The sequence below is a fragment of the Strix aluco genome, chromosome 5, assembly GCF_031877795.1.
Source record: "Strix aluco isolate bStrAlu1 chromosome 5, bStrAlu1.hap1, whole genome shotgun sequence".
In the NCBI taxonomy this organism is placed as follows: Eukaryota; Metazoa; Chordata; class Aves; order Strigiformes; family Strigidae; genus Strix; species Strix aluco.
This window is the reverse complement of record NC_133935.1, coordinates 30,166,044-30,189,865: the sequence shown is the minus strand read 5'-3', so window position 1 is coordinate 30,189,865 and position 23,822 is coordinate 30,166,044. Positions and strand designations below refer to the sequence as shown.

Below are 23,822 nucleotides of genomic sequence, written 5' to 3'. Positions count from 1 at the left end.
TGGGGAGCGGTCCCCTCTCAAGCCAATGCGAACACACAGTGTGTGGTTCACAAAACCACAAAAAGATGCTACAAGGGTGTCCATCAGTACCAAGGACAAACCAAAGCTGAACACCAGTGCTGTGTGGAAAATATTGAGCCAACTGCCACAGACATGAGCCCTCTCTTTATCTAAAGCCCAGAGACAGCAAAGATAGCTGTCACATCTCTCATCTCCCTCTTTCCAAGATACCTTGTTTGTAAATAGGCAACATCACTCGCAGCCCCCTCCCACAACCCTTCCTTTTTTTACTGTGGAGAAGTAAAAGGTACTTTTAGTAGTAAAGGGTACTTGCAGTAAAGGAATTCCTCTGAAGTAGATATGATCAAGGTTTTGGGTCCCTGGTTGATTCAAAAGCATGTGGTGATAGATGTGGTATGCTTGCTTAGATAGATCAGATTGAGATTCTGTATTTTTTATTCTGCTGAAAACACCAGAGACGCTTCTTTCCAGGAAAGTTGGATACAAAAAAGGTAAGGTCTCTGGCACTGGGAAATACCCTCATCTGGGTTCTGACCCCCTGTGGCAAGCCCTCATAGTGAAAGCTTGGAAAAGCCATATACAAATATATATATGCCTAAAGATGCAGATAGTCCTCAGTTATCTGGGGAAATTTTGGCTCAAAGTAATTTTTAAAAGTGAAATCTGGTCTCTTAAATCTCTCAGGCCTTCTGAAAGCATTTCTTATTGTCATTCCATGCCTCAGTTTGCCATATGTACAGCAATGAGTTAGTCAGGATAACCAAACTGACACATTCCAAGACGAACACTGCAGCTTTTCATATGCATTTAACATTTATCTACTGGAATCCACCATGAGGCAACTACAGCAATGGCTTTTGGTCTTCACGCAGTCCCAGACTAACTGGTGGCAAAGTGAAAACAGCTATACCTGCCCAGCTGCGAAAATGAGCCCAAATGAGTCCTGGCTCAAATGAGCTCAGCCCTATCAATTCCACTGGCTGGAGCTCAGCCCCAGGTCAAGAGTTGTCCATGTCCCCATTCCCTCCACCCATTTATTGACAGAATAACTATTTACTTTGCTCTAGCTGGAGCATGGTTGCTTTTTGTGAAAAACAAAGGGGCACGTACAGAGCTGCAGGGCTGTTAGCAGAAGGTGGTGCAAGCAAGGTAGTTGAGGAGTATCTGGGGCTAGAAGAAAAGCAAATGCTGCAGGGAGGAGTGAGTGGCAGTGCAACAGAGTGCATGGAGCCGAGTGTCAGGAGCCTGGGCAGTGAGAAGTGCAAGAAGACCAGAAGGAGTCTTTCAGGTTGGGACTAAGAGACACTGTGCTTTGTTTTCATCTGCATGACCACTGTAGCAACCGGACCTGCTGTCTACTGCCATCTTCCCTGCTTCATCCCTGTGCTGGGGAGCACACACCCTGCGTTTTGCCTCTCCTTCCAATGGGACCAAGGAGGGTAGCTAAGAAATACAGCAGTTGCTCAGCAACTCCCTGTACCCTGAGGAGGACAACGTAACCTATCTGCACCAGTCTCCTGGGTTGTTCTTCTCTGCACAGCTGGAGGTGCTCCTACCCTGACTTTTCCCAGGCTTTCCCTGCTCAGCCTGCAGATCTTCTCCCCCTGCAAGCCTCCAAAACCTCCATTTCAGAAAATAAAAAAGCCATTGTACAGGGTGCGCTGACCCATCGTGGCAGGACGGTGCAGGACAAAGGCCGAGCTGAAGAGACATGGCATCAGGTTATTGATCGCTGAGGAGACCTTGAGCTTGGGTAAACAGATGTCCTCCTCTCTCCCACACTCCATGCGTGTGTGAGCTGGCTTGCGTAGGGGGTGTGGGCCAGGCCTCACAGGTGGCAGCAGGCTTCAAAGGTAGGTCTGCAGCTCTGGGGGAAACCCCGGTGCCTACCATCAAATCTTCTAACAAAGAGGCTCTTCTGCTGCTGCTTCCTGCCCTCCTCCCCTCACCCCTCAGTCTGCGGTTGTTTGCTTGTGCCTGCTGTTTCTGAAGGGGTGCTGTGATAGCGGAGAAGTGCCCTTGCTCTCCTGGACCGCCCAACCTGGTTCACTGTGGAGGAGATCCTCCCCAGGGTTGCACCAAAAGGTGGCCCATGAGAAGCAAACGAGGGCAGTCTGTGCTGGGCCTGTTTGTACCATGTGCCCCTCTGGAGGGGTGCATTAGAGCAAGCAGATGTGTGGCTGGCTGTTTGAGTGCTGATGTTCACCATGATGGGTTTAATGTTCCAGAGTGTGTTACCTGGTGCTTACATTCTGCAAGCATGTTTCCATATTGCAAGGCAGCCTGGAGGGCTTGGGGCTCAGTAACTGGGGGAAAGCAAGGAGACTGAGAAGCCCACTCGCCCCTATCATATGAACACTCCATGGCTTCCACGTGGGCTAAAATGTGCATGAGGCCAACCACCTCTTCCCACATCTGCAGCAAGTCCCTCCCATGCACTCATGCCCCCACGCTCACACGCACCACTGGGCAAGAAGATGACTCACAGACATGTAGACAGGGCACAGGCATTCCCCAAGACTTTTGTTTCCTCCCACATGGATGCATTCACATCCCTTTCCTCTCCAGCCACAGAAACAAAGAAAGCCTTTGGGGGTGATGGCAGAGGAAAGGAGAAGGAAGGTGGGTGAGATATAACCAAGATTGTGGCTCTCCTAGACAACAGCTTTTCTTACTCTCAGAGCTGGGCTGAGAGGAGAGCAGTCAGGAGGAAGCAAAAGAAGCAGCCTGGGGGAGACGAGGGGCAAAGGAAGAAGGAAAGTGTCCCCCTGGCACAAGCAGAGGGTGGTAGAGGGCTGAATATTATGCAGGTGCTCTCTCCTCACTAGCTCAGCTAGAGAGTCAGTGACAGCATGGTCTTAGCCCTGGGACACAGAGTCTGGTGGGAATGGCAAGTTTTGCTTACTTTTAGGGACCAAGAGCAAAATGGCACAGAACGCAAAGTGCAACTTCAGGCTCCCAGGCTGTGCCTGTTTTGTTCAACTTCTGTGCGTATTTATGGTCACAGATTTTCTTTTGCATTGATTTCTAGGTCAATAAAATACCAGTTTTAAAACTGTTCCCAGCATGGGAGGACAAAATTTTTTTGTCTGAAGAAATTCATTATTGTATTCATTTGCAGTTTTGGCAGAAGCAAAACCCAGGGAATGCCTTTGAAAACTGAGGGATTACCCAGAGCTGTAGACAGAACAATGTCCTGGAAGCCTGTCTCCCACTGAATTAGGAATTTTACTCACATTTGCACTGAGCAAAGTCTTTGATGGCTAGCACACAGATCTCTTGGGGCTATAGATCTTGGGAGAGGAGCACAGAGATGGCAGAGCACCTCCAGAGATGGATGTAAAGGGATGCAGAAAACCCAGCCTGACCATGATGTGCTGTGTCCCTAGATGCCCCTGATGGAGGCCAAGGAACAGGAGGAAGATGTCAACTCCCTCTCAAAGGATGAATTGGAGACTAACTCACGTGACTGGCTCCGCTATATACCCCTTGGTATAGCCTTCCTTTTGCTGGCTGGAGCTGCTGCAGCAACCTGGTATTTCCTAGGTAAAAATTCAACATATTTTGTCCCCAAGCAGGAGGTGGATGGGGTGTAGTCAAGGCAAGTGCCCAGCCCAAAGCATGTTAGTGTCTCTGTGTGATCTTTACAGACTCATACATAAGGGTAAACCCCTCCCTCCTACATATCATCAAGGTAATCCAGTAATGTCTTCTGTTGGCAGACTACAGACCGTGGCACCTGGAACCAGCCATCCTGCAGTTTTACTGTGGCAGTCTTCAGGTCCTCAATCGCCAATACTCCCCTGACCTTGGACAGGTGGAGTCCAGAGCCTTCTGGTTGGAGTCAGCTAAGCTCCAGAAGATGGTGAGGGCGATTTCATGACCAGAGGTGGCCCTCTGAGTAGAAGGAGGAAGGGGTCAGGTACTTCCATCCAAGTGACAGACTTGATGGGTCTGTACAGCAAGAGGGATGAATCATAGGGTTGGCTGTAGGTCCTTTGCCACTGTAACTCTGCACAATAGTTATCAGACTACATTCTTGTTGCAGCTGAAGGAACTGATTCGTGCCACAGAACTGGATCGATATTACAACTCGAGCACAGTGTATGCCTTTGGGTGAGTATCATTACCCACAGCATATTTTCTTGTTTGTGTGTGAAAGCTTCCAGTCAATTGTACTCTGGTTTCACTGAAATCTGGCCATGACAAGCTGCTGCAGTCCCCACCATGAGCTCTAGGCTAGGCTGGGCAGTTCAGATCCAGAATGGTTCCAGCATGACAGAGCTGGGGATGTTTTGATGTTCATGTTCATCCGAGGTCATGATGAAAAGCCAAAACTGAGACATTTTTCAGAGAGGCAAAAGTTCAAGAGAAGAAAAAAATTAACTGGGAAGAACTGAAAAAAAGATCATGGGCTTGGAATTCTCAGTAGAAACTAAGCAGCTGGAATTTAATTTGACTAATTCAAGGAAGTCACTTTATGGCCTGATTCTAGGCACCAGAAGGAAGAGGCCAGCATGCACCATGGAAAAGGTATTCCAGCCAAGAAGCATGGTCCACCTGGGAGTAGGGTAACAGTGAACGGAACAGATGTGGGACTACAGCTTTGCAGGTCATCACAGTAGATCAGGAAAGCAGGAATAGCTTCCAGACTGAAGTATCCATTTGCTTCTGATTTTTTTCCCATGGAAAACTACATCCCTAGATTTGTCCTTCAGCTAAGAAAAATTCCAATTTTGTTGTAACTCCATTTTCAACTGGGGAAAGAAAAGTTTCACTTGCAATTCTTCCCCTAGCTTTTTACTGAATAAAGGTTTGTTTCAACATCTCTTCCCCCTCCCCCAGCCAATTTTCTCTGCCAGCTGGTAACAGAGTTTTCCCAGTCACAGTCTCCTGCAGCTTGAGCCTGCCCAAGCATTAATGGCTTGTGGTAAGGTATTGAGTCATTAATCATCCACTTGTCACCACTGGGAGGTGAGATAATGAAGTTTTGAGTGTTTCTTTTCAATCCCTGGTCAGTAGTAACCAAAGGTCATTTCTACCTGAAATGAGACTACTCATTAGACCAGTCTTGATTAATTATCACATTAATTTGACCACATATCGTCATCACTAAAGCCAGATGGCATAAAATGGCTTACTTCCCCAAAGGATTGATCATTAACAAGCACCATGGACATAGCAGCTCTCCTGCCCCACTCAGAATGACTTCTCTGGGTCACAGTAGTGAGCTGGAAAGTCCACACAGATATGTCTGTTTTATGGAAAAAAAGTGGGGGGTTAATTTCTGGGGTTTGAATCTCCAGTGATTCTGGAGAGGAAGAGAGAGGATATTTAACATGCTATTTCTCTGTTAGGGAGGGGCCTCTGACCTTCTTCTTCTGGTTCACCCTCCAAATTCCTGAGAGTCAGCAGAAGGAGGTGACTGCTGAGAGGGTAAACACAATGCTCCACCAAGAGCTCTCCACCAGCTTCAACAGCCTGTCCTACCAGATGGAGTACAGTGTCAACCCAGACTCACTGGTTCTGCTGGGTAAGTAGCAGCTGCTCAGCTGCAGCCTGAGCAGTCAGAAATGTTCCTGTCATGTCCCGCTCACACAAGGGAGACAAGTGACTCAGATTTGTAAATCCCCAATGGAGTGGACAACAGTGAGACAAGTCTCAAAGTCCAAATATTTATTAACTTCCCGCAATGTACTAATTGGATACACAATAATTGGCTAAGTATATAACGAGTTGTGGCAAGCAATACAGTATGCCTTGCATTACTTAATGGTAGTGAGGGAAAAGGGGAAAAAGGAAAGGAGGGAGATGAAGAGAATAGAGGAATAGAGATCACCAGTCTGGGTTCCTGCGCTGATCCTGCCAGCAAGGGTTCCAGGAGGCATCCGTCTTCTTCATTTCACTCTCTGGACACACCTTCCCCCCCCTTGCCCCCCCTTGATTTATACACATTTTCCTTGGGGCCATCCCCTAGGTTGACCCACATACCTACATATCCCACGTACGGGGAGGGGTAGGGTGTTTCATAGGATGATGTAATTATTATGATCTTGTTAGTCTTCATTAGCATATTGAGGGGTGTTAACTTTAATGTGCATTTCGTGGATAATGAAGCAAAGTTCATTCACCAGACAGATGGCCCTTGAAGTTTGTCCAGGTGCACCAGAGCAGAGCCGTCCTGTCTCCACAGGGCTCCCTCCTCCAGCTGCATCCTGTGTTATTCAGGCAGCCTTATTAGCTTTGACCTCCACACGATCCACCCCATGACTATAGTTTCATTGCGAGTGTTTGAGACGTTCCTTAGCTTGGAAGACCTCCACTCCCCCTGCTACCCTTTATCTCTTTCTCAGGCTGTTTTTCTCAGTCCTTGTTTCTCACAAGCCCCTTTCTTTCAGGACCTGTTTTTACAAGTCGTCTCTCACAGTTCCAAGATTTAGAAGGTGCTGAAAGGAGGTTAGGAGAAAAGGCCAGAAGTCACTACTGAAGAGGATGGAGGAAACCTGAAGAGGATAGGGAAGAGTGAGGATCAGGAGATAAAATTATACATATTTCTTCCTGATAGAGGAGAAATGAAATCTGATTTTAAAAAGCATCTTTCCTTAGAAGGGTTAAAGATTATTGGAGATACAGCTGACCATGACTGGCTGGATAACTTTTTTTTTTTTTTTTTTTTTTTTCTCCTCCTCCCATCAGCTTTAGCTTCTGCGGAGTAAGATCTTACACAGGTCATGACTTTGATCAGCTCAGCTCAAAAATAGCAAGCAATTATATTTCCTGCTTTCCTTTGGGAGATTATTCCAGGCTACTTGATTGAGAGAAAAACATAACCTGAGTCACCACTAGTCTTCCTCTGAGACAAAGCATTGTTGACACTTCAGTTCTTGATGTATGATTTTAAGGATTATTTATCGTTGCCCACAGTGAAGATTACAGCCTGTTTAAAAAGCCACCCTTACAGAACTGCTCTAAAATAGGTGTTAGATAAAGAAATAGGGATGTGTCTATTTTCAATGCATCCAGTTCCAGTGGAATTTGTCTTTAGTCTTTATAATGAGAACTTCTCAGATTGATCTGATCCCTCTTACAGAGCCCCAAACTTCACAGGTTTTAAGATATATTGTGTTTCTTCTCTCCCCTTGGAACTCTCATTTCCAAGTTTCTTCTTCCCATGAAATGTTACATCTCCAAGTTTTTTTCCCCAGACATATTATCTTGCATTTTTCTAAGGTGAACCTTATTTTAATATATCCCACCCATATTTTCTTTAACTTTTCCCTCCACATCTCAATTGTTCCATTTTGGGGTCATATTTTTTATGTCCCCAAAATTTGAAAATTTCTTCAAAATTATTTTCACTCCCTCATCCAGACCATCCTGTTAAGATCTTATTCTGAAGCCGCATTAGTATCTCACAAAGACACCTCCTCCTGCAGTTACCATTAGTCACTTCTACTTATGATTTGTTTCCAGCATACCAGACTTTATGCTCAGCCTATTTAAATTAACTTTCTTAAGAAAGATATCATGAGATAATATGTTTAATACTTCCAAGCCCATCTAGCATTTTCCCTTTATTTACTCACTTCATAGTGTAATTCATAAACAAACAGAAATGATGGTGCCATTCTTTTAGCTGTTTCCAGTTCCCTCTTATTCCCTTTGCATCTGTTTCACTGTTTTATTCATTTCAGCAGACCGCACTTCTTTCTATTTTGGAACTAACACACCAGCTGTAGTTTCTCCAGCTCCTTCTGCTTTCCCTACTCCTTTCTACCTCCCTCTCCAGTCAGAAGCACAGTCTATCAACTAAGGCAAAAGCCAGAAACGTCTTATACTGCTGGGCCAGGCTGACCTCAAGTCAGTGACTTAACCTCTGGCTTCATTTGCTCTGTAAAACTGGCAAAAAATAGCTAGCTAATAGCAAGTCATTAGCACTTCATTGGCTTCTGGCAGACTCATTTGCTGTCCTGCTTAGCTCTAAACACTAAGTCTCCCTGCAGCCTGCCTTAAGACACAGAGCTGCAAACCATTGACTAGAGCAGGAACCTCTCCAACCTCTCCAACACTTTATTTTCACTAACAGCTACACTCACCTCAGAACACTGGCTTCGCCTTTGCCCCAGAGTTTCAGGACTTCCTTCTCCTTACAGGAACTCAGTTTTATTACCTTCAGATAAAAGAGTACTTAATATCAGCTCAGCATACATCCTTCCCTACAGCACATGAGCTCTAGGAGCCTACCTTATGCCTGCAAGATCATCTTTTCCACAACATCTGTTTTTGCCATGACAAAACTGCTCAGCTCTCCCCATAGAATTGCAAGCTCTGCTTAGGAGCTACAAAAGACCAAAGCCCTGACCTAGGCAAGACCCTAACAGCCATTCTCACACCCAACTGACCTCATGGTGCCTTTTATTTTGGCAATTATTCCCAGTACCACCTGATCTCTGGCCACTTCCAGTTCAGCTAGGAGGCTAGAGCAAAGCCCAGCTCTCCTAAAAGTGTTGTCCACCCTGAGACTCTTGCACAGATTTGTAGTCCTGGCTGGTGGCTTTCTCTGTATCTCCCTTCTCCAGAGGTGGACTCTGTAAGGATGTTGAATAGCTCATCAGCCACTGGTCATCAAAATATACCTCCTTCCCCACCCTCAGTAACTGCCATACTTTTCAGGGAGGGTTATTTAAACTGGGACAGCAGGAGAGGGGTGAGCAGATGGTGAAGACTCTGGGAAGTGGGGTTGTGCCCTGTGGCGTGGCTGGCAGAGAAGGGGGTTGGCTGCCTGAAACAATGCCCAGCCCTCCTGGGAAGTGGAAGAAGTCCTGGAATAGCACATGACAATGGGCAAGGAAAAAAAACAGAGAAGCCAGTGGTGGGCTGGAAAGAATGAATTTGGGCTGCTGGATTTGGGGCAGAGGCCAGAGAGATTTCCCAGAGAGAGGGTGTGGAAGGCATGACTGAAACAGGTCCCTGAGAGCAGACAGAGAATTACCTGGAGGATGCTCCATGCCAAAGTTGTAAGTGAGCCGTTTACATAGGAAGGAAGGAAGTCATCGCCTGCCATGTTAACATTTAGATACTACTAGTTCATCTTTTTGTTTATCTTCCTTTATATATTTTTTTCCTAACAGAATCCAGTGTGAAAGACATAGTAGTGCTGAAATCCACCGTGGGTAGGCTATCTTTTCCTTTCCTTTTGAGTTTATGATTTATGGGAGGGATTTTTGCAGAGGACAGAAATCTTGCTGGCTTCCTGGAGTTGTAAATCCTGGGAAGGGGAGGTGAGAACAGTAGCAAGGGGGCACCAGTACTTCTGCTTGACCAGATCCAAACAACATGATGCAGCTACATGCTGGACGGTTCTGAGCATCCTGACACCTCTGCCCCAGTAGCACACTGCTATGCAGAGATACCAGCTCCCAGGGGCAGCGCAGCCACCTTAGTTTTGTCCCTGTCCTATGAGGCCTGTCAAAGAGCTTGCTGTACTGGTACAACGGTGCTAATTTGAGGCCCCATGAAATTCTGCTGAGTGGGGTAGGAGTTTCCCTGAGTGACTCTGAACTGGATGTGCTGTCAGTCATTTAGGAGTCTGTTGTCTTAGTGACATCTGAAGATGCTTTTAGTAATTTCAGGCACTGCTGTAAGTGCTGTGGCTGGCAGCTTGCATTAGCTATTAGAAACTACATTTAAGCTGACTTTTACTCAAAAATCCTGGTCTGGAAGCCTGCTAAAACCTGGAAATCAGATGAGGGGGATATAAAGCCAGGAAGAATATGGGGGTGAGAGAAGAAAGAGGTGAAAAAGAAGAAAATAAAGCCAGTGGAAGATAACTGTGCTGTGCTGATATTTAAAGCCTGAGGTAGTATTACCTTAACCAAGGAAGAGGGGGCAGTTCTTATAGACAGAAACTGGGACAACAATATGAGGGGACCAGTGCCACCATGACGTATGTAAAAGTAAACTGAGATTACTGAGATGAGTCATCCTTACCCTGAAATAGGGCTGACACTGATACCCCAAGGGAGAATACCGTATCTTGATTTCCCTTACAACTGCCCCTAAGCCTCACTTTTCCTCCTTTTATTACACCACTCTGAGGTTTAAATCCCTCTATCTTTCCCCCGGATTCAGGTTGCTACAGGTACAGCTATGTCCAGGAGGATGATGTCCTAAGGCTGGAGGGCCCTGACTACTTGGCTTCCAGTTGTCTTTGGCACCTCCACGGCCTCAAGGGCTACATGATCAAGCTACACTTGGAGTGGACTCTCCCAGACTGCAGGGACCGCCTGGCTATGTATGATGCAGCTGGGCCCCTGGAGAAACAGCTCATCACCTCGTAGGTAGCTCCTGAGCAGGGCAAGCACGGCAGGGAAGCCGGGCAGGATGGCACAGCACACCACAGCAGGGGAAGGTGTTAGTCTACATCAGAGGAAATTCTCTTTGATGCAGAACCTGCCTCTTGCTGATCAGCTGAAGTCACTGATGTGGGATATCACACAGCCAGCCACGCAGTCTGAGATTACAGCAGCCCAAGCTGTGCCTCTGCTGGCCCTTTATTTGATTGAGTTAGTGCCTCACAGCAGGCGTGTGTTGTGGATAACACAGATCTACATTGTCTCTCTTTCTCGTTCTTCTGTTTCATTTGTTTGTTGCTTTCTTCACTCCCATCTTTTCATGTCTTTGCCCTGAGGATCTACGGCTGCAGCCGGCAGGAGCCCATTGTGGAAGTCCTTTCATCTGGCCCTGTCATGTCCATTGTGTGGAAGAAAGCCATGTACAGCTACTATGACCCCTTCATCCTCTCAGCACAGGCAGTGCCCCTTAAAGGTGAGGAAGGCTGGAGGAGGGCAGCCATATATACAGGAAGGAGACAGGTTATCTCCTACAACATCACAGTTCCTAGAGGTGCTCCATCCCCATTAGGGGCAGAATTCACTCTAGATTGTAAGGGTAGAGGTTGTCAGTAAAAAGCAGGTTAGATGTTGCTCCCTCAGCTGGATTCACACATTAGCATCTGGCTTGAGTCTTTACAGCCCAGGCTCTGGCAAGCAGAGCCTGAGTGGTCATGATACTTTAAAAGAAGGCCAAGCTCTCATGCATGGGCAGACCAGATGTGGCCCGGGCATCACGTCCAGATGCACTTGCAGATAAATGTCAATTCAATATAAGAGTCTAAAGCAGCAATATACATTAACATTGCCCTTCTCTGGACAAGAGGAGAAAGCTAAAAGTCTTGCCAGGAAGAAATGAATATCCCCTTGAAAGGGGATAGTGGAACATTCCAGTCACCTTTAGCATCAGGCCTTAGAGCCCCTTTCTTCCCTCCTACAACAGGATGAGTATATGGCATCCCCAGGCTGGGGTTGAGCTGACAGGTAACATGGCTTTGAGTGTCTGTACTTACAGCCTGCGAAGTGAATATAACTCTGCGGGAGGGCCTGGAGCTTCAGGGGAAGATTGGCACCCCACACTATCCCAGTTACTACCCGCCCAACACGCAGTGCACCTGGCACATGACGGTAAGTGCCAGCTCCCACAAGAGCATCCACCCCACCCCTGATACCCATGCAGCACTGCTCACATTGGAGGCGGCTGTTACAGCCAGTGCTCTCAGTTAGATCATCATGAGAAGCAATCAGAGGGTGGCAGTCCCTCTAGCTCCTGCATAAGGTGTGCTTCTGAAAGGGAAGGAGTCTAATATGGCATGCCAGCGCAGAAATGCCATAGCTGAGGAGGAATTTGAAATCTGGTCTCCAGAGGAGTTCTTGAAGACAGAACCAGATTGCTGGCAATTGCTAGGAATTACCATGCTTTGAGAAGAGCAGCAGAGCCACCCTGGGCTGTGGCATGGCCCCAGTTTAGACGGTGCTTCCTTCCGGCCTTCAGTGTGTGAATTGGCAGCTCTCCACATCTACCCTGTTTGTTTCTGTAACATGGAGTGGGCTGCAGCACTCATAGGAGGCATCCACATTCTGCTCTGGACCCTCTTGCCTCCAGGTCCCATCTCTCGACTATGGGGTCACCCTGTGGTTCGATGCCTACGCACTCAGCAGACAGAAGCACGACCTGCCCTGTACCCAAGGCCAGTGGATAATCCAGAACAGAAGGTGTGTGCTGGGGTCTGGTTTCTGTCTCACTTCCCACCTGGGATTAAACTGGGATTAAACTTCTGCAGGTTCCCTGCTCACTTCAGCCACCGGGTCTGAGGCAGGAGAACCTATCACCACACTCAGTGGCCACGGTTTGTGCTGGTGCCTCTTGCTTTTCTACTTCTTTTTCAGCCTCTCTTGTTCACAGGCTCCCCAGTGAGCACATTTCTTACAGATTTGCTTCGAGCTACCAGCCTGCCTTCTCTGTCTTGCTGTTTGCATCAGGCTTCCTAGTTTTATCCTCTGTGTGTAACCTTGGTGTTCTCCTACATCTCCTGTGTTTGCAAATCTGCCTGTCACCACCTCTGCAATATTATCTGTGCGTGTCATTGCCTTGTATCCACCTCCGTATAGATCTTCTGTCTAGCTCCATATCCTCCTGCTTTGACTACAGCTGCTTTTCCCTGCAGGACTTTCCAAAATTAGCATCCATATGTAGCTGGGGTTGCTGCCCACCACTGCCCAGGTGCAAAGGACCAAGAGTTGCTGTGCTCCCATCTCCTCAAAGCAAGCTCAAGATAGATGGACCTGTGGCTTTTGTTTTTCCTCCCACTTACTGCAAAATTGTCCCCTTCCCTCCAAAACCTCCCCTAGCCCATCTCATTAACTTCCTCTCCATTTCTTCTGTGGGGGTAACTTCTTTTCCTTCGAAGGGTCTGATTGAGAAGCTATGTTCCCCTGGCTTAGGATTTCCACTTTTTCTCTCCCTGCCTTCCTCTCTTAAACTGTCAGCGCCACAGTTTCTACAACATGTCTTCTTCAGGAAGAACTGAATGTCTTCTTCAGGAAGAACTGAATTGCTTTGTGTGCCTGAATTCAACACTTGCCCAGAAAGTGCTAAATGTCCAAAGATAGTAGGGTCACTCTGGGCTCTGGATAGCACGCCATATTGAAGGCATTTTTCTTTCCTGGCTTCCCCCTCACACCCAGTCTGTGTGGCCCCCTTCCCACCCCAGCACCACCAAGCTCCCTTGCCCCACTTTGTTATCCTCTCCTCCCTCCCTGACCAAGATATCCCTCCCGTGTTTGTTCCTCAGGTTGTGTGGCCTGCGGACCCTGCAAGCCTACGCTGAACGGATCCCAGTCACATCCTCTGCTGACATCACCATCACCTTCACCTCTCAAGTCTCCTTAACTGGCCCCGGCGTACAGGCGGCTTACAGTCTGTACAACCAGTCTGATCGTAAGTACAGGCTCCTCCCTGCTCCCTAGTGGGGTGGTGGCTGCCAGCAGCCCCTGTGCACTTGGCTTGTGTTAGGAGAAACACAAGACACATCCCATGAGTCCTAGGTGCCATCTGCCCTTCAGGCACATGCTCACAAATCAGTGACACACACACCACTTATCTCCCCAAAAGAAGAGGCATCTATGTGCGAAGCCCTGCCTCATGTTGCCAGAGCACCCATACACCAAAACCCAAGGCCAGAGAGTTGTCTACAGTTTCACCCTCATGCCCACATCATGGACTGGCCTTGGAAATTCAATGAGAGACCATCTCCAGCTTGAAGTGACTTTTATTTTGATTGTAAGAGCTCTTAGAGAGAGCTGTTTCCCGCTCATCTTGGAATCCGTGCAAGTGAGAGACAAATCAAACCACACACAAATACACATACACACATATGCAAATGCACTCCCACAGTCTGTCTTTCCAAGGTTTCTCCATCTCCCTCCTAAAGGCTGACTGTAACGCATAGCAGTCTGTGAGTACATGCACTTGCTAACACATGTCTAACAGGAACCCCTTCAAGGCCACAACCAAATTTTAATAACATGTACAAAGAACCTGTTTCAGCTTTCCCGCAGCACTCAGGAGTCATGAAACAGCTCTAAACCAGAGGTCTAGCATGGCGGGCAGGTGGTTGTCCTGGCTCTTGCCTGTTGGTACAACATGAAGCAGGAAAAGAGCCCTTTCGCTGGTGCATATAGCCTGGCTCCATTTGCCCTCGCTCAGAGCAGATGACATGGCAGATTTTGGGGAGCTCAGTGAGTGCCGCCAACATGCTGCTGCAGCACACGTGTGGTCAGGAAGGTGCACAGCTACATGCTCCACTTTCAAGCCACAGTGTTCTGCTGCAAGGTTTCCAGTCACCGGGGACTAACTACTCTCTGGTGGTTTCACAGCCTGTCCTGGGGAGTTCCTGTGTTCGGTGAACGGCTTGTGTGTCCCAGCCTGTGACGGGATCAAAGATTGCCCCAATGAGTTGGATGAGAGAAACTGTGGTAAGTGATTTCTTCTACCCACTGGTCCCTAGTCTTAGCAGAACACAACCCCTTGGTCTTCCTAAGGTAGGAAGAGATGTGGACAATTGTTGTGGTTTCAGCTCAGAGGGCAACCGAGTACCACGCAGCCGCTCACTCCCCTCTTCACTCCCAGCGCTAGGAAGGAGGAAAGCAAAAGGCCCAGGAAACTGAGATAAGGACAGGGAGGGATGATCTCATCCATTAAGGCACAGGCAAAAGACAGGGTCATTCAGGGAAGAAAAAAAAAACCATAAATTTAATACAGACACTAACAACAACAGCGCTTGACAGAGTAGGACCGTGAGAAGCATTACCACATCTTGAAGACACCTTTCTCCATCCCTCCCTTCTTCCTGAGCTCAGCTTTGCTCACAATATCTCTACCTACTCCCTTCCAGTGGTTCAGGGGGCAGGGAATGTGGGGTTCAGCCAGTCCTGCCACTTATTCCACCCTGGGGAGGGGGGAACTTCTGGAATTCTTTCCCTGCTCCTGCACGGTCCCCCTCTCACAGCAGACAGTCCTCCACAAACTTACTCCAACATGAGTCACTCCCATGGGCATGTGGGTCACCCCCACGTGTTGCAATCCTCCCAGTGCTGAACTACAACAGTGGGTCCTTCTTCCCATAGGTCCTGGCCTTCTTCTGGTGCAGTCACCTTGTTCCAGCGTGCCCCCCCCCCCCTCCCCCCAGGCCACAAATCGGTATCTGTTCCACCATAGACCTCCATGGGTGACAGCGGGGCAGCCCTGCCATCTCACCATGATCCCACGCACCTCCCCCCTTTCCTCTTCCTTTCTTCCACTGACCTTGGTGTTTGCACAGAAGTTCTCCTCACAGCTTCTCCTCACAACTCCCACAACTCCTCTCAGGTTCATCTTGGTGAAAAGGCAGGTCCAACTTGGAGCTGGGGGAGCTTCAAGAAGCTTCTCACAGGTGGCCACCACTGTAGCCCCCTCCCCTGCTACCAAAAAACCCCTGTCACTCACTCAAACCAGGACAAGGATTTGGTTGACCTAGGTACAGCCTTGTACCACCCCTCCAGGAGCTCAAACCTCTGCATCCTTAAAAGCTTTGTTCCACAGCCACATGGTTTCAGCCTGCTCGGGAAGGAGCAGCAACACTTCTTGCTTCTGTGAACAGCACAGCCTTCCTGGGGGAACCCCCTAGTAGCCATCCACCAAGAGCTCCAGGCAGCCTGAAAGAAGCCCCTTGCCCAGGCTGTCCTCAACCTTGACCTGCTTTCCCACCACCCAGGCCCAACAATCAACCTCAGCCCTGGTATACATCCCGCTGTGCTGTCATACCGCTCAGCACCCCCCTCCCAACCCTCCCACCCTGCCCACACCTCCCCAAGCCCACCTGCTGCCCTGCTCTCTCCCCTTTCTCCTCTGGCCATCTGTGATACTTGAGCTATACAGATCCTCACCCACACATTGCACCCCAGTTTGGAAGCATCTGAGTCTTCCATCATCCATCAGTTCTTCATGTCAACAGCAGTTAGTGCTGATGCAGACACCATCCCAGCATCCCAGGATTCCTGCAAAGCCCCATTCTCATAGGAACAGCTATTCAGGCTTAGGCATGACACTTAATTCATCTGCTCTCTAATCCCTGGTGTGAATGGGGGGGGCTTGTCACATTGCTGCCACCACTAACTTTTCATTAGTTGTCCCCTACAGCTGTTTTTTCACAGACAGAAAGATCCCTGAATCACTGGAGACAGTGACCAATTCTGAAAGATTCAGAGGAAGGTATAGAAAAGTCTAAAGTAAAAGGAAGAAGAAATCTTTATCAAGGAAGTTTTAATTCTGTGCTGGAAATGTGAGACCTCTCACAGGATCGTCGAGGTTGGGTTTGGTATTGTCTGCAGTCTTTCTGATGGTGGACTCTGCCCCATCATCCAGCTGTCTGATATCAGGGCTTGCTTGCTTCCCTCATGTAGACATGGATACATATGCATCCCTATGAATATCTAATCCTTTCCTGAATCCTGTTAGTTTCCTGGTCCCAGGGATATCTTGTGTCATTCTGTTCCACAGGTTAACACAGACCAAGACCTAACAAAAAAAGTATTTGTTTCTCAGTGCTTTCAAACATCCCTTTATATTTGACAAAGAAAACAGAAACATAATGATTACCTTCCTTTTTTATACTCTTGCCACTGTTGCATCTCTACTTATTCACTCTGTGCCTGTATGGAACAGTCCCTGTCTTTAAAAACAATGTTCACATTGCCTCAGACCTTCATGTGCCTTTAGTTATCTGGAAGCCTAACACTAATTACTGAAGAAATTATAGTCATTGCAGTAAGAAAATGCCTGGGAGGTGCTGCCTCATCATATTTGGTGTTGCACATAGATACACACAAACACAAGACAAGTTCCTGCTATGAAAATGTATAATCAGAAGTCAAACTCTGTGATGGGTAGGCACCTTAGGTCCATCTCCATCCTGAGCAACTATCAGAGCTCATGGACACTGAGGAATCCATTGCTGTTCAGAACTCACCTATCAGAGAGCAAGGGGAGCAGCTCCTCTGGAGGGAAAGGTGACACATGAGCCGAGGGTGACAGCAAGGCAGGAGAAACAGTGACCTCACCAGACAGGATGCAGTCCTACAGAACCTGAACAAGGCAAGCGGACCAGGTCTGGTGATGGTAACCCGGGATCAACCAAGACTCCAGTGACCTCAAGGCAAGTCTATAGTGATGAGGCAGGTCCGAGGTCAAGACAAGAAGTCCAGAAAAGTTAAGTCAGCATCAGCAAAGTGTAAGACAGGGTGCAGGCATACCTACACAGCTGCACTATACCTGAGCTGATCTTAAGCACATGTTATGAAGTGTGGGAAGAAGTTCAGAGCCTACCAGTGCACTTAGGACCCTGGCCCCACACCTGACACCTTGTCTTGAGTGCCTAATTTCTGGGTTTTTCCCTCCTGCGCAGTGTGCCCTGCGAAGTTCCAGTGCCACGAGGACAGCACTTGCATTGAGTTCAGCAGGGTCTGCAATCAGCAGCTAGACTGTGTCAACGGGAGTGATGAAGAGCAGTGCAGTGAAGGTAGGGAGGAGACGGCATTGGACTGAAAAATACCTTCCCCTACGCTTGAGCCAAGGCTGTCGGTAGTGTACTTCCCTCTTGTGAGGTAAGGGCACCAGCTGGGAGTTAACGTGCCCAACCTGCTCACAATGTTTGCTCTGTTTGCAGATGACCATGCTTGCTCAGGAAATTCCCTGTCATCATTTATGGAGTTCCTCCAAGCTCTCTGTTGCCTTTTCCCCTCCACTCAAAGGACTTCAGGCTGCATCTACAGCCTTCCTCAACCTCATCTCCCCTTCCTCTTTGTAGGAGTCCCCTGCAGTCCTTTCACCTACCGCTGTGAAGATGGGACCTGTGTGAAGAAACCCAACCCCCTGTGTGACACCACTGCAGACTGCAAGGACCTGTCTGACGAGAAGCACTGTGGTGAGGAAATGCTCAGTCGTACATCAGCCAGACAGGTTCAGGATGCCACATAGCTGCAGGTGGTTCCCTTTTCCCCCCACCACTACAGCATAAGCACCCACCCTCCCTTATTCCACCACCTTCTCCCTACCCCAGCCCCACAGCAGCAGTGCCACTGCTCCATCCTGCAACAGCAGTGGCAGCAGCAATGAGCCAGCTCTCTGTGCTGAGCTGTGAGCAGGCATCTGCTCTTTGGACAGCTGCTCCCCATCTCCTTCAGGCAGAGGCATCGGGCCAGATAGATGTGTCTCGCAGGCCAGTTCCTACCCACAGGCTGCCTGTTGGACCGTTATGCTGGCTTATGTGAAGTAATGCCATCCTACAAGGCTCCAGCAGGGAAATCACCAGTGACTGCATGGTCACGGGCAGGGAGAGAGCTTGTGTTTTGATTTCCCTGTTTGTTTTTTCTGGAGCCTCAGTGGGCAGCAAAAGGGAATGACTGCAAGGGTTTCCTGGCAGGACAGCAGGTAGCACAGACAGCTTGCTGCCCCGAAGGCATCCCCAGGCTGCAGCTGGAGGTGGGGTAAGGCTGCACAGGCATCAGCAGGGACATGCACTGGAAGGGAGTGCTTGCTAGACCTTTCCTGGACAGTACATAAAGCATCTGCTGGTTGGGTAAGGTAAGGGATTAGATGTCAAACTTTTCAGTCAATTTAGTAGGAAAGGAAGGGCAGGCACAGTATATCGTGTTCCCTTCCTCCCCTGAAGTACCTACTGTGTCTCCTCCTTTTCAGACTGTGGGCTGCAAGCTCCTCTCAGCAGGATTGTAGGTGGTGCGAATTCTGTGGAAGGGGAATGGCCATGGCAGGCCAGCCTGCAAGTTCGGGGACGCCACATTTGTGGGGGAACGCTCATTGCTGACCGCTGGGTGGTCTCAGCTGCACACTGCTTCCAGGATGAGAGGTAAATAGAGAGGGGGGGGATGCTGAACAGGATGCTTTGCATTGCTTTCCATGTCATGCGTGATGGGAGGATCATTCAGCTTGTGAAAATGTAATGTGGCAGCTGCACCCCTCATCTGGTACCTGTGCCATGCTTCTCCATGACTTGGAGCTGGGGAATGGATACCTGCAATAGTATTTGGGTGTGCATTCAAGGAAAAAGGGACAGCACTGGGATTCACAGAGCAGCTTTGGGAGGGCAATGGCAATGAAAGACACTTCACAGCTCCACCTTTGCTTTGGCTCTGGCTTGTCCCCATGCTGTCACAATCATGGAGGTGTCAGTGTGTGCTAGGATGGGGCCAGGATAGCATTACTTGCGGAGGATGCTGTTTGGGTTCCATGCTGCCTGCTCTTTCAGGAGGAAGCATGATCTCTCCTCCAGTTCCGTCCACACAGTGTATGTACCACAACAGCAGCAGGGGGGTCATTCATTCTTTCAAACTTGAAGAAGTGAGGAGGAGGAAGGTCCACAGCTGTGCTGCATGACCAGGCTGGGTGGAGGAAGGAGTGTACACCCTCAGGCCCAGTCTCCACCTCCTCCAAACTCCCCTTTTCCTCTACCAGTGGGCCAGTGAGGATCCCCTACCTCCCCAGCTACTACGGCTGGACTTCCCTAGCTGCCTTTTCTTCCCAGTGCTATGTGAGCTCGGGGAGGAGTTGCTGCTGGTCATCCTTGGTATGGTGACACCAGCCTTGGTAGGTCTGGGGCTGCTTTGTGCTTGTGCATGTCACCTCACCCTGCTCCTCTCATGCTCCTACCTGTGTCCTACAACCCTGCAAGGAAGCCCACCAGCACTGGGAGCAGGCCTTTCAGGCAGTCCATGCAGGCTGAATTTGGCCATTTTGGAGTGTTCCAGTGCAGGATGGATGGAGCTAGCACAGCCCTGTTAGATGGCATATGTGTGTGCCTGTCAGGGAGAGAATTTAAGTGGTGTGAGAGATAAAAAGTAGGGGGAAAAAAGAGGAGCAGAAGAACAGCAGCAGCCTGGGGTGGGTCATGTTATGGGCAGCAACCTGTGCAGGCAATAGTCTGGAGGGGAGTCCTGAAGGGGAGTCTGGAGCAACAGAGATGGTCATAGTAAACCAGGGAGTTTTTCACTGCCCCAGTGGGGCACTGTGGGAGAAAACATCATGTGCAAGGCAAAAGGTGGACTGGACTCTCAGTTTGAAAGCAGCCCTCTTCCTGCTCCCTCCTGCTCTGGTCCAGGGTGAGTTCCCCTCTGCTCCTCACCCTCCTGCTGCAGACAGGGTGTCCCTTCACTGTTAGCTCTTAGCTGTTCTGTTCCTAGAGGTGTCACCTTGTTACGCTGTCCCCAGCTTTAACCCCTGTTTCTGTAAAGGGCTGTCATGCCTTTTAATGCCCTCACCTCTGAGCTGCTTTTCTCTCTTCACACCCTCTTAGAAATTTCTCAGAGCTTGCTTTCCTTCTCCATGTCCCTTCTCTTTGCAGCTTTGCTTCAACAGCTTGTTCTCTGCCCTATCACAGTCATTTGCACATGACCAGCCCCACTTGGTTGCCTAACCTGAATATACCTTTTAGCCTGCTTTGCTAAGGAAAATAAGCAATTATGAGCAAGCTGCCTGTGTGTGTAAGTGTCTGCTCAAAGTTGGTCCCAATATACAGGCATGTCAAGGCATCAAAGAGATGTCCCACTTAGTTTCTTGAAATCAGTAGCCAAATAAAGAAAGAGGTCCCTCTGAGGGAGATGATCATCCAAATCAAAGACTCCTCAAAAGGCTACGACAGAAGCAACCTGGCTCTGCCTATCCTCTATCCTCCCTATGTGATGAGTTATCTTCTCTGCTGCATCCTACAGACTGGCCTCTGCCTCCATCTGGACTGTTTACTTGGGCAAATATTTGCAAAATGCCACCAGCCACACAGAGGTGTCCTTCAAGGTGATCCGTCTCTTCCTCCACCCTTATTACGAGGAGGACAGCCATGATTATGATGTGGCCCTGCTCCAGCTGGACCATCCTGTGATCATCTCAGCCTTAATCCAGCCCATCTGCTTGCCTGCTCCTTCTCACCTCTTTGAGCCTGGCCTTCATTGCTGGATCACTGGCTGGGGAGCCCTCAAGGAAGGCGGTAGGTACAAGGTCTTTGCTGGTGGCCTACTGTAGCAGAGCCAAGGCAGAAACATAGGTTCAGATGTGGGGTAGGCAGAACAGGCTTCTGTTCACCCCAAAGCATTATGCCTCCTTCACCTCCTCTGATTTTGGGTCATGGGTTGGCCAAAGTTACCTGTTGAGTGTCCTGAAACCTCATTCAAAGATGCAAGCATGAGGGTCTGGTAATCTACATGGGGACAGCATGTGTTCCTTCATCCAAAGACTAGAATAGCCCTTCAGGAATTAGGGGTCTGTCTAGTGGCTATTCAGCCATGGTCACAGCATGGAGCTTGCAACCCCATGCTTACATAGACGTGGGATCGTGTGGGGTTGTTCCCCAGAGATGGCTCCTGACCGGAGAGAGTTGAGATAAAAAACCTGCTCTTCATCAAACTGGGACTGGGTCTCCTGGGGACACCCATCTGCAGCCCCTGACACTTCCGACATGTCAAAGATGCTAGGAGCTGTGTCCCCCCAGGAACACCTGTACTAGTAAATTCAATGGGAGCAGCACAGGGTCCCCTGAAGATCACCCTGTGTAATTGTTAGCATGCGCCCTGGTACCAATCAACCATTTTGACCACATAGCACTCACACACTGCTGGGGGACAGCATGGGCCAAGACCTGTTCCTGTGGGGTGGTATGGATGAGTCCCTTCTGTTTTGTGAGGAAGAGTTTAGCTGCATGGGTATGGACCCTTCATGTTGCCTCCCCGTAGGGCGAGCAAAACAGGTCCAAGCTGTTCTCTAGCAGTGCATGGCACAGGAAAAAAGATGTGCTCACCCAGGACAGCTTAGTGCCTTCACTCATGCACAGACTTGCTACAGCTGCTTCCTGAATGGTCTATCCAGACCTGGACACTCCTGATCTGCATACTTAGCTGGAAAAGTATTTCCATTTCAATGAGAAGCAAACCCAAAACTACAACATCCCAGAGGTTTCCCCAAAGCAGAATTCCCCTTGTCCCAAAAGCTGAAGTGCCCACAACATGTTCTTGTAGGGAAAGGGACTGAAGGGCAATGTTACTCCTTCCATGCAGGTGAAGTGCTCTGCTGAAAATCAGAGACTGTGATGCCAGCAGAGAGCAGAACTGAAATTCAGATGGCAGCTTTCAGCATGCAGTGAGATGGGCATGGACTGGAGGATCATGGTAAATGGTAGGAAGCTCCACCATTGCTCACCTGCACTACTTTTGGTGTTCTACCCCTCAGGGCACATCAGCAATGTTCTGCAGAAGGTGGACGTGCAGCTCATCCAGCAGGACATCTGCAGTGAGGCCTATCACTACATGGTTTCTCCCAGGATGCTGTGTGCTGGGTACCACAAGGGCAAGAAAGATGCCTGCCAGGTGACAGAGGAGTTGTGGGATCAGGGTTGACTACTGGAGGTGGGGCATATCCCAAGTATCCCAAATGCACTCCATAGCCTGAAATGAGGGTGAAAAGACTATAATATGCCTGACTCCCCCAACACTTCCTCTGATCTAAGTGACCAACAACAGACCTCAGGACCACTTCTTCCCAGCATCTTTGCCTTAGGCAGGATCCAAATACACTTAAACTTCTCATTTTCTCATTTCAGCCCATTGTCCACTCTTTACCTCACACTTTCAAGTCACATATCTACATCAGTCTCTTATCCCCTCAGCCTCTTTAGCATCTGTCACATACAGTAACCTGTCTGTTCCTTCATTACTATCAATCTCAAGGAATTCCTCTGACTCCCATCCCTCCGGGTATCCAGTTAAATTCCACCAGCTTCCTTGCTTTCCACATATTTGGAAATGCCACATGGAGTTGAGGGAAACAATAGAGCTGTCAGCTTCTTGGGACCTGGCTAAGGGGGAGGAATTTGCATGATGAAGGAATGCAACAATACTTGCACAGATGCTTGTACTGGAGACTGTTTTTGACATCTGCCTAAGGTACGAGGAATGTTGGAGATGTCCCAGGCATTAGTTGAAGAGATACAGGAATCCGCATACAGAGAGACTCAAAGCCAGCGTAATCAACCAGCAGGAGAAGCTGGTGGATCATCATCATCCCATTTTTCTTTCCCTTTCTCTAGGGTGATTCTGGAGGCCCGCTGGCCTGCAAGGAACCCAGTGGCAGGTGGTTTCTGGCTGGTTTGGTCAGCTGGGGAATGGGATGCGCACATCCAAACCACTATGGAGTATACACCAGGATCACTCAGGTGCTGGGGTGGATGAACCAAACCATGAGCTGAGAAAAGTGCATCTCTGCCTTCTCCCCATCAGATCTACACTTGCATGGCACTCATTCCTGATCTTGCTCACTTGCCTCTCAGAGAGAGTTTCTGTGTGGGATGTTGTCAGACCGAGGATGCTCTTCTGAGTAGGGTAAAAAAAGCCTGTCATGGGGATTGTAGACAAAAGGAGGCATACCCTCTTCTCCCTCAGTACTTCCCAGGGAGCATCCCAAGGTGTTTTTAGACCATCCATCCAAAAGAGTTGGGCGGGACGACGATGACATGACACACAGCAATGGTTCCAAGTTGATGGTTTCTGAGAAAAGAAATAAGGGGACTTGAACTTTCCATGAACCATGTGATTCATCCGCAATCTTATGCTGGAACACTTGCTGAAAGAAAATGTGACTGATGTAGTTAGAGATTCCAGTAACTGTGAAATCAATCTGCCTCCCTCTTCCTTCCTGCTGATCGTCCTTCTTCCCCCTTCCCCTCCCATCACTCCTCTTCCATCTCCCTAATTGCTTCTTTTCTTAGCAGGCATGTGCTGTTCAGCGGTGCTGTTCAGCTCAGCCAGGCAACTCTTCACGTCTCACTGATTCCCAGGCACAAGTCCAACATCACACCCCCAAGCACGCATCCT

At 48.8% G+C, this 23,822-nt stretch overlaps 1 protein-coding gene across 4 annotated transcripts; it reads left to right on the top strand.

Moving 5' to 3' along the window:
* The first annotated feature begins 1,132 nt into the window (after positions 1–1,132).
* TMPRSS6 (transmembrane serine protease 6) lies at positions 1,133–23,332 on the top strand. Of its 4 annotated transcripts, none has more exons than XM_074826564.1 (18): positions 1,133–1,774; positions 3,411–3,567; positions 3,744–3,886; positions 4,070–4,137; positions 5,379–5,554; positions 9,153–9,194; positions 10,153–10,357; positions 10,712–10,848; positions 11,428–11,540; positions 12,019–12,128; positions 13,208–13,353; positions 14,292–14,390; positions 17,357–17,470; positions 17,759–17,875; positions 18,649–18,817; positions 20,676–20,947; positions 22,183–22,319; positions 23,039–23,332. In XM_074826564.1, the coding sequence occupies exons 2-18, from the start codon at positions 3,411–3,413 to the stop codon at positions 23,195–23,197; spliced, it is 2,364 nt and encodes a 787-aa protein (XP_074682665.1). In that variant the 5' UTR covers positions 1,133–1,774; the 3' UTR covers positions 23,198–23,332. The 4 variants fall into 4 exon arrangements, with proteins under 4 accessions (XP_074682665.1, XP_074682664.1, XP_074682663.1 ...); XM_074826563.1 differs by having other exon boundaries at positions 1,133–1,874; XM_074826562.1 differs by lacking the exon at positions 1,133–1,774 and adding an exon at positions 2,556–2,643.
* Positions 23,333–23,822: the final 490 nt, after the last annotated feature.

What these genes read in the sequence shown, in the direction of transcription:
- TMPRSS6 (XM_074826562.1), top strand. Translation starts at nt 2,563, where the DNA reads ATGCATTCACATCCCTTTCCTCTCCAGCCACAGAAACAAAGAAAGCCT. An exon ending in ACAGGCAGTGCCCCTTAAAG is followed by an intron (nt 10,849 to 11,427) that starts GTGAGGAAGGCT and finishes CTGTACTTACAG; the next exon opens with CCTGCGAAGTGAATATAACT. An exon ending in GGGAGCCCTCAAGGAAGGCG is followed by an intron (nt 20,948 to 22,182) that starts GTAGGTACAAGG and finishes TCTACCCCTCAG; the next exon opens with GGCACATCAGCAATGTTCTG.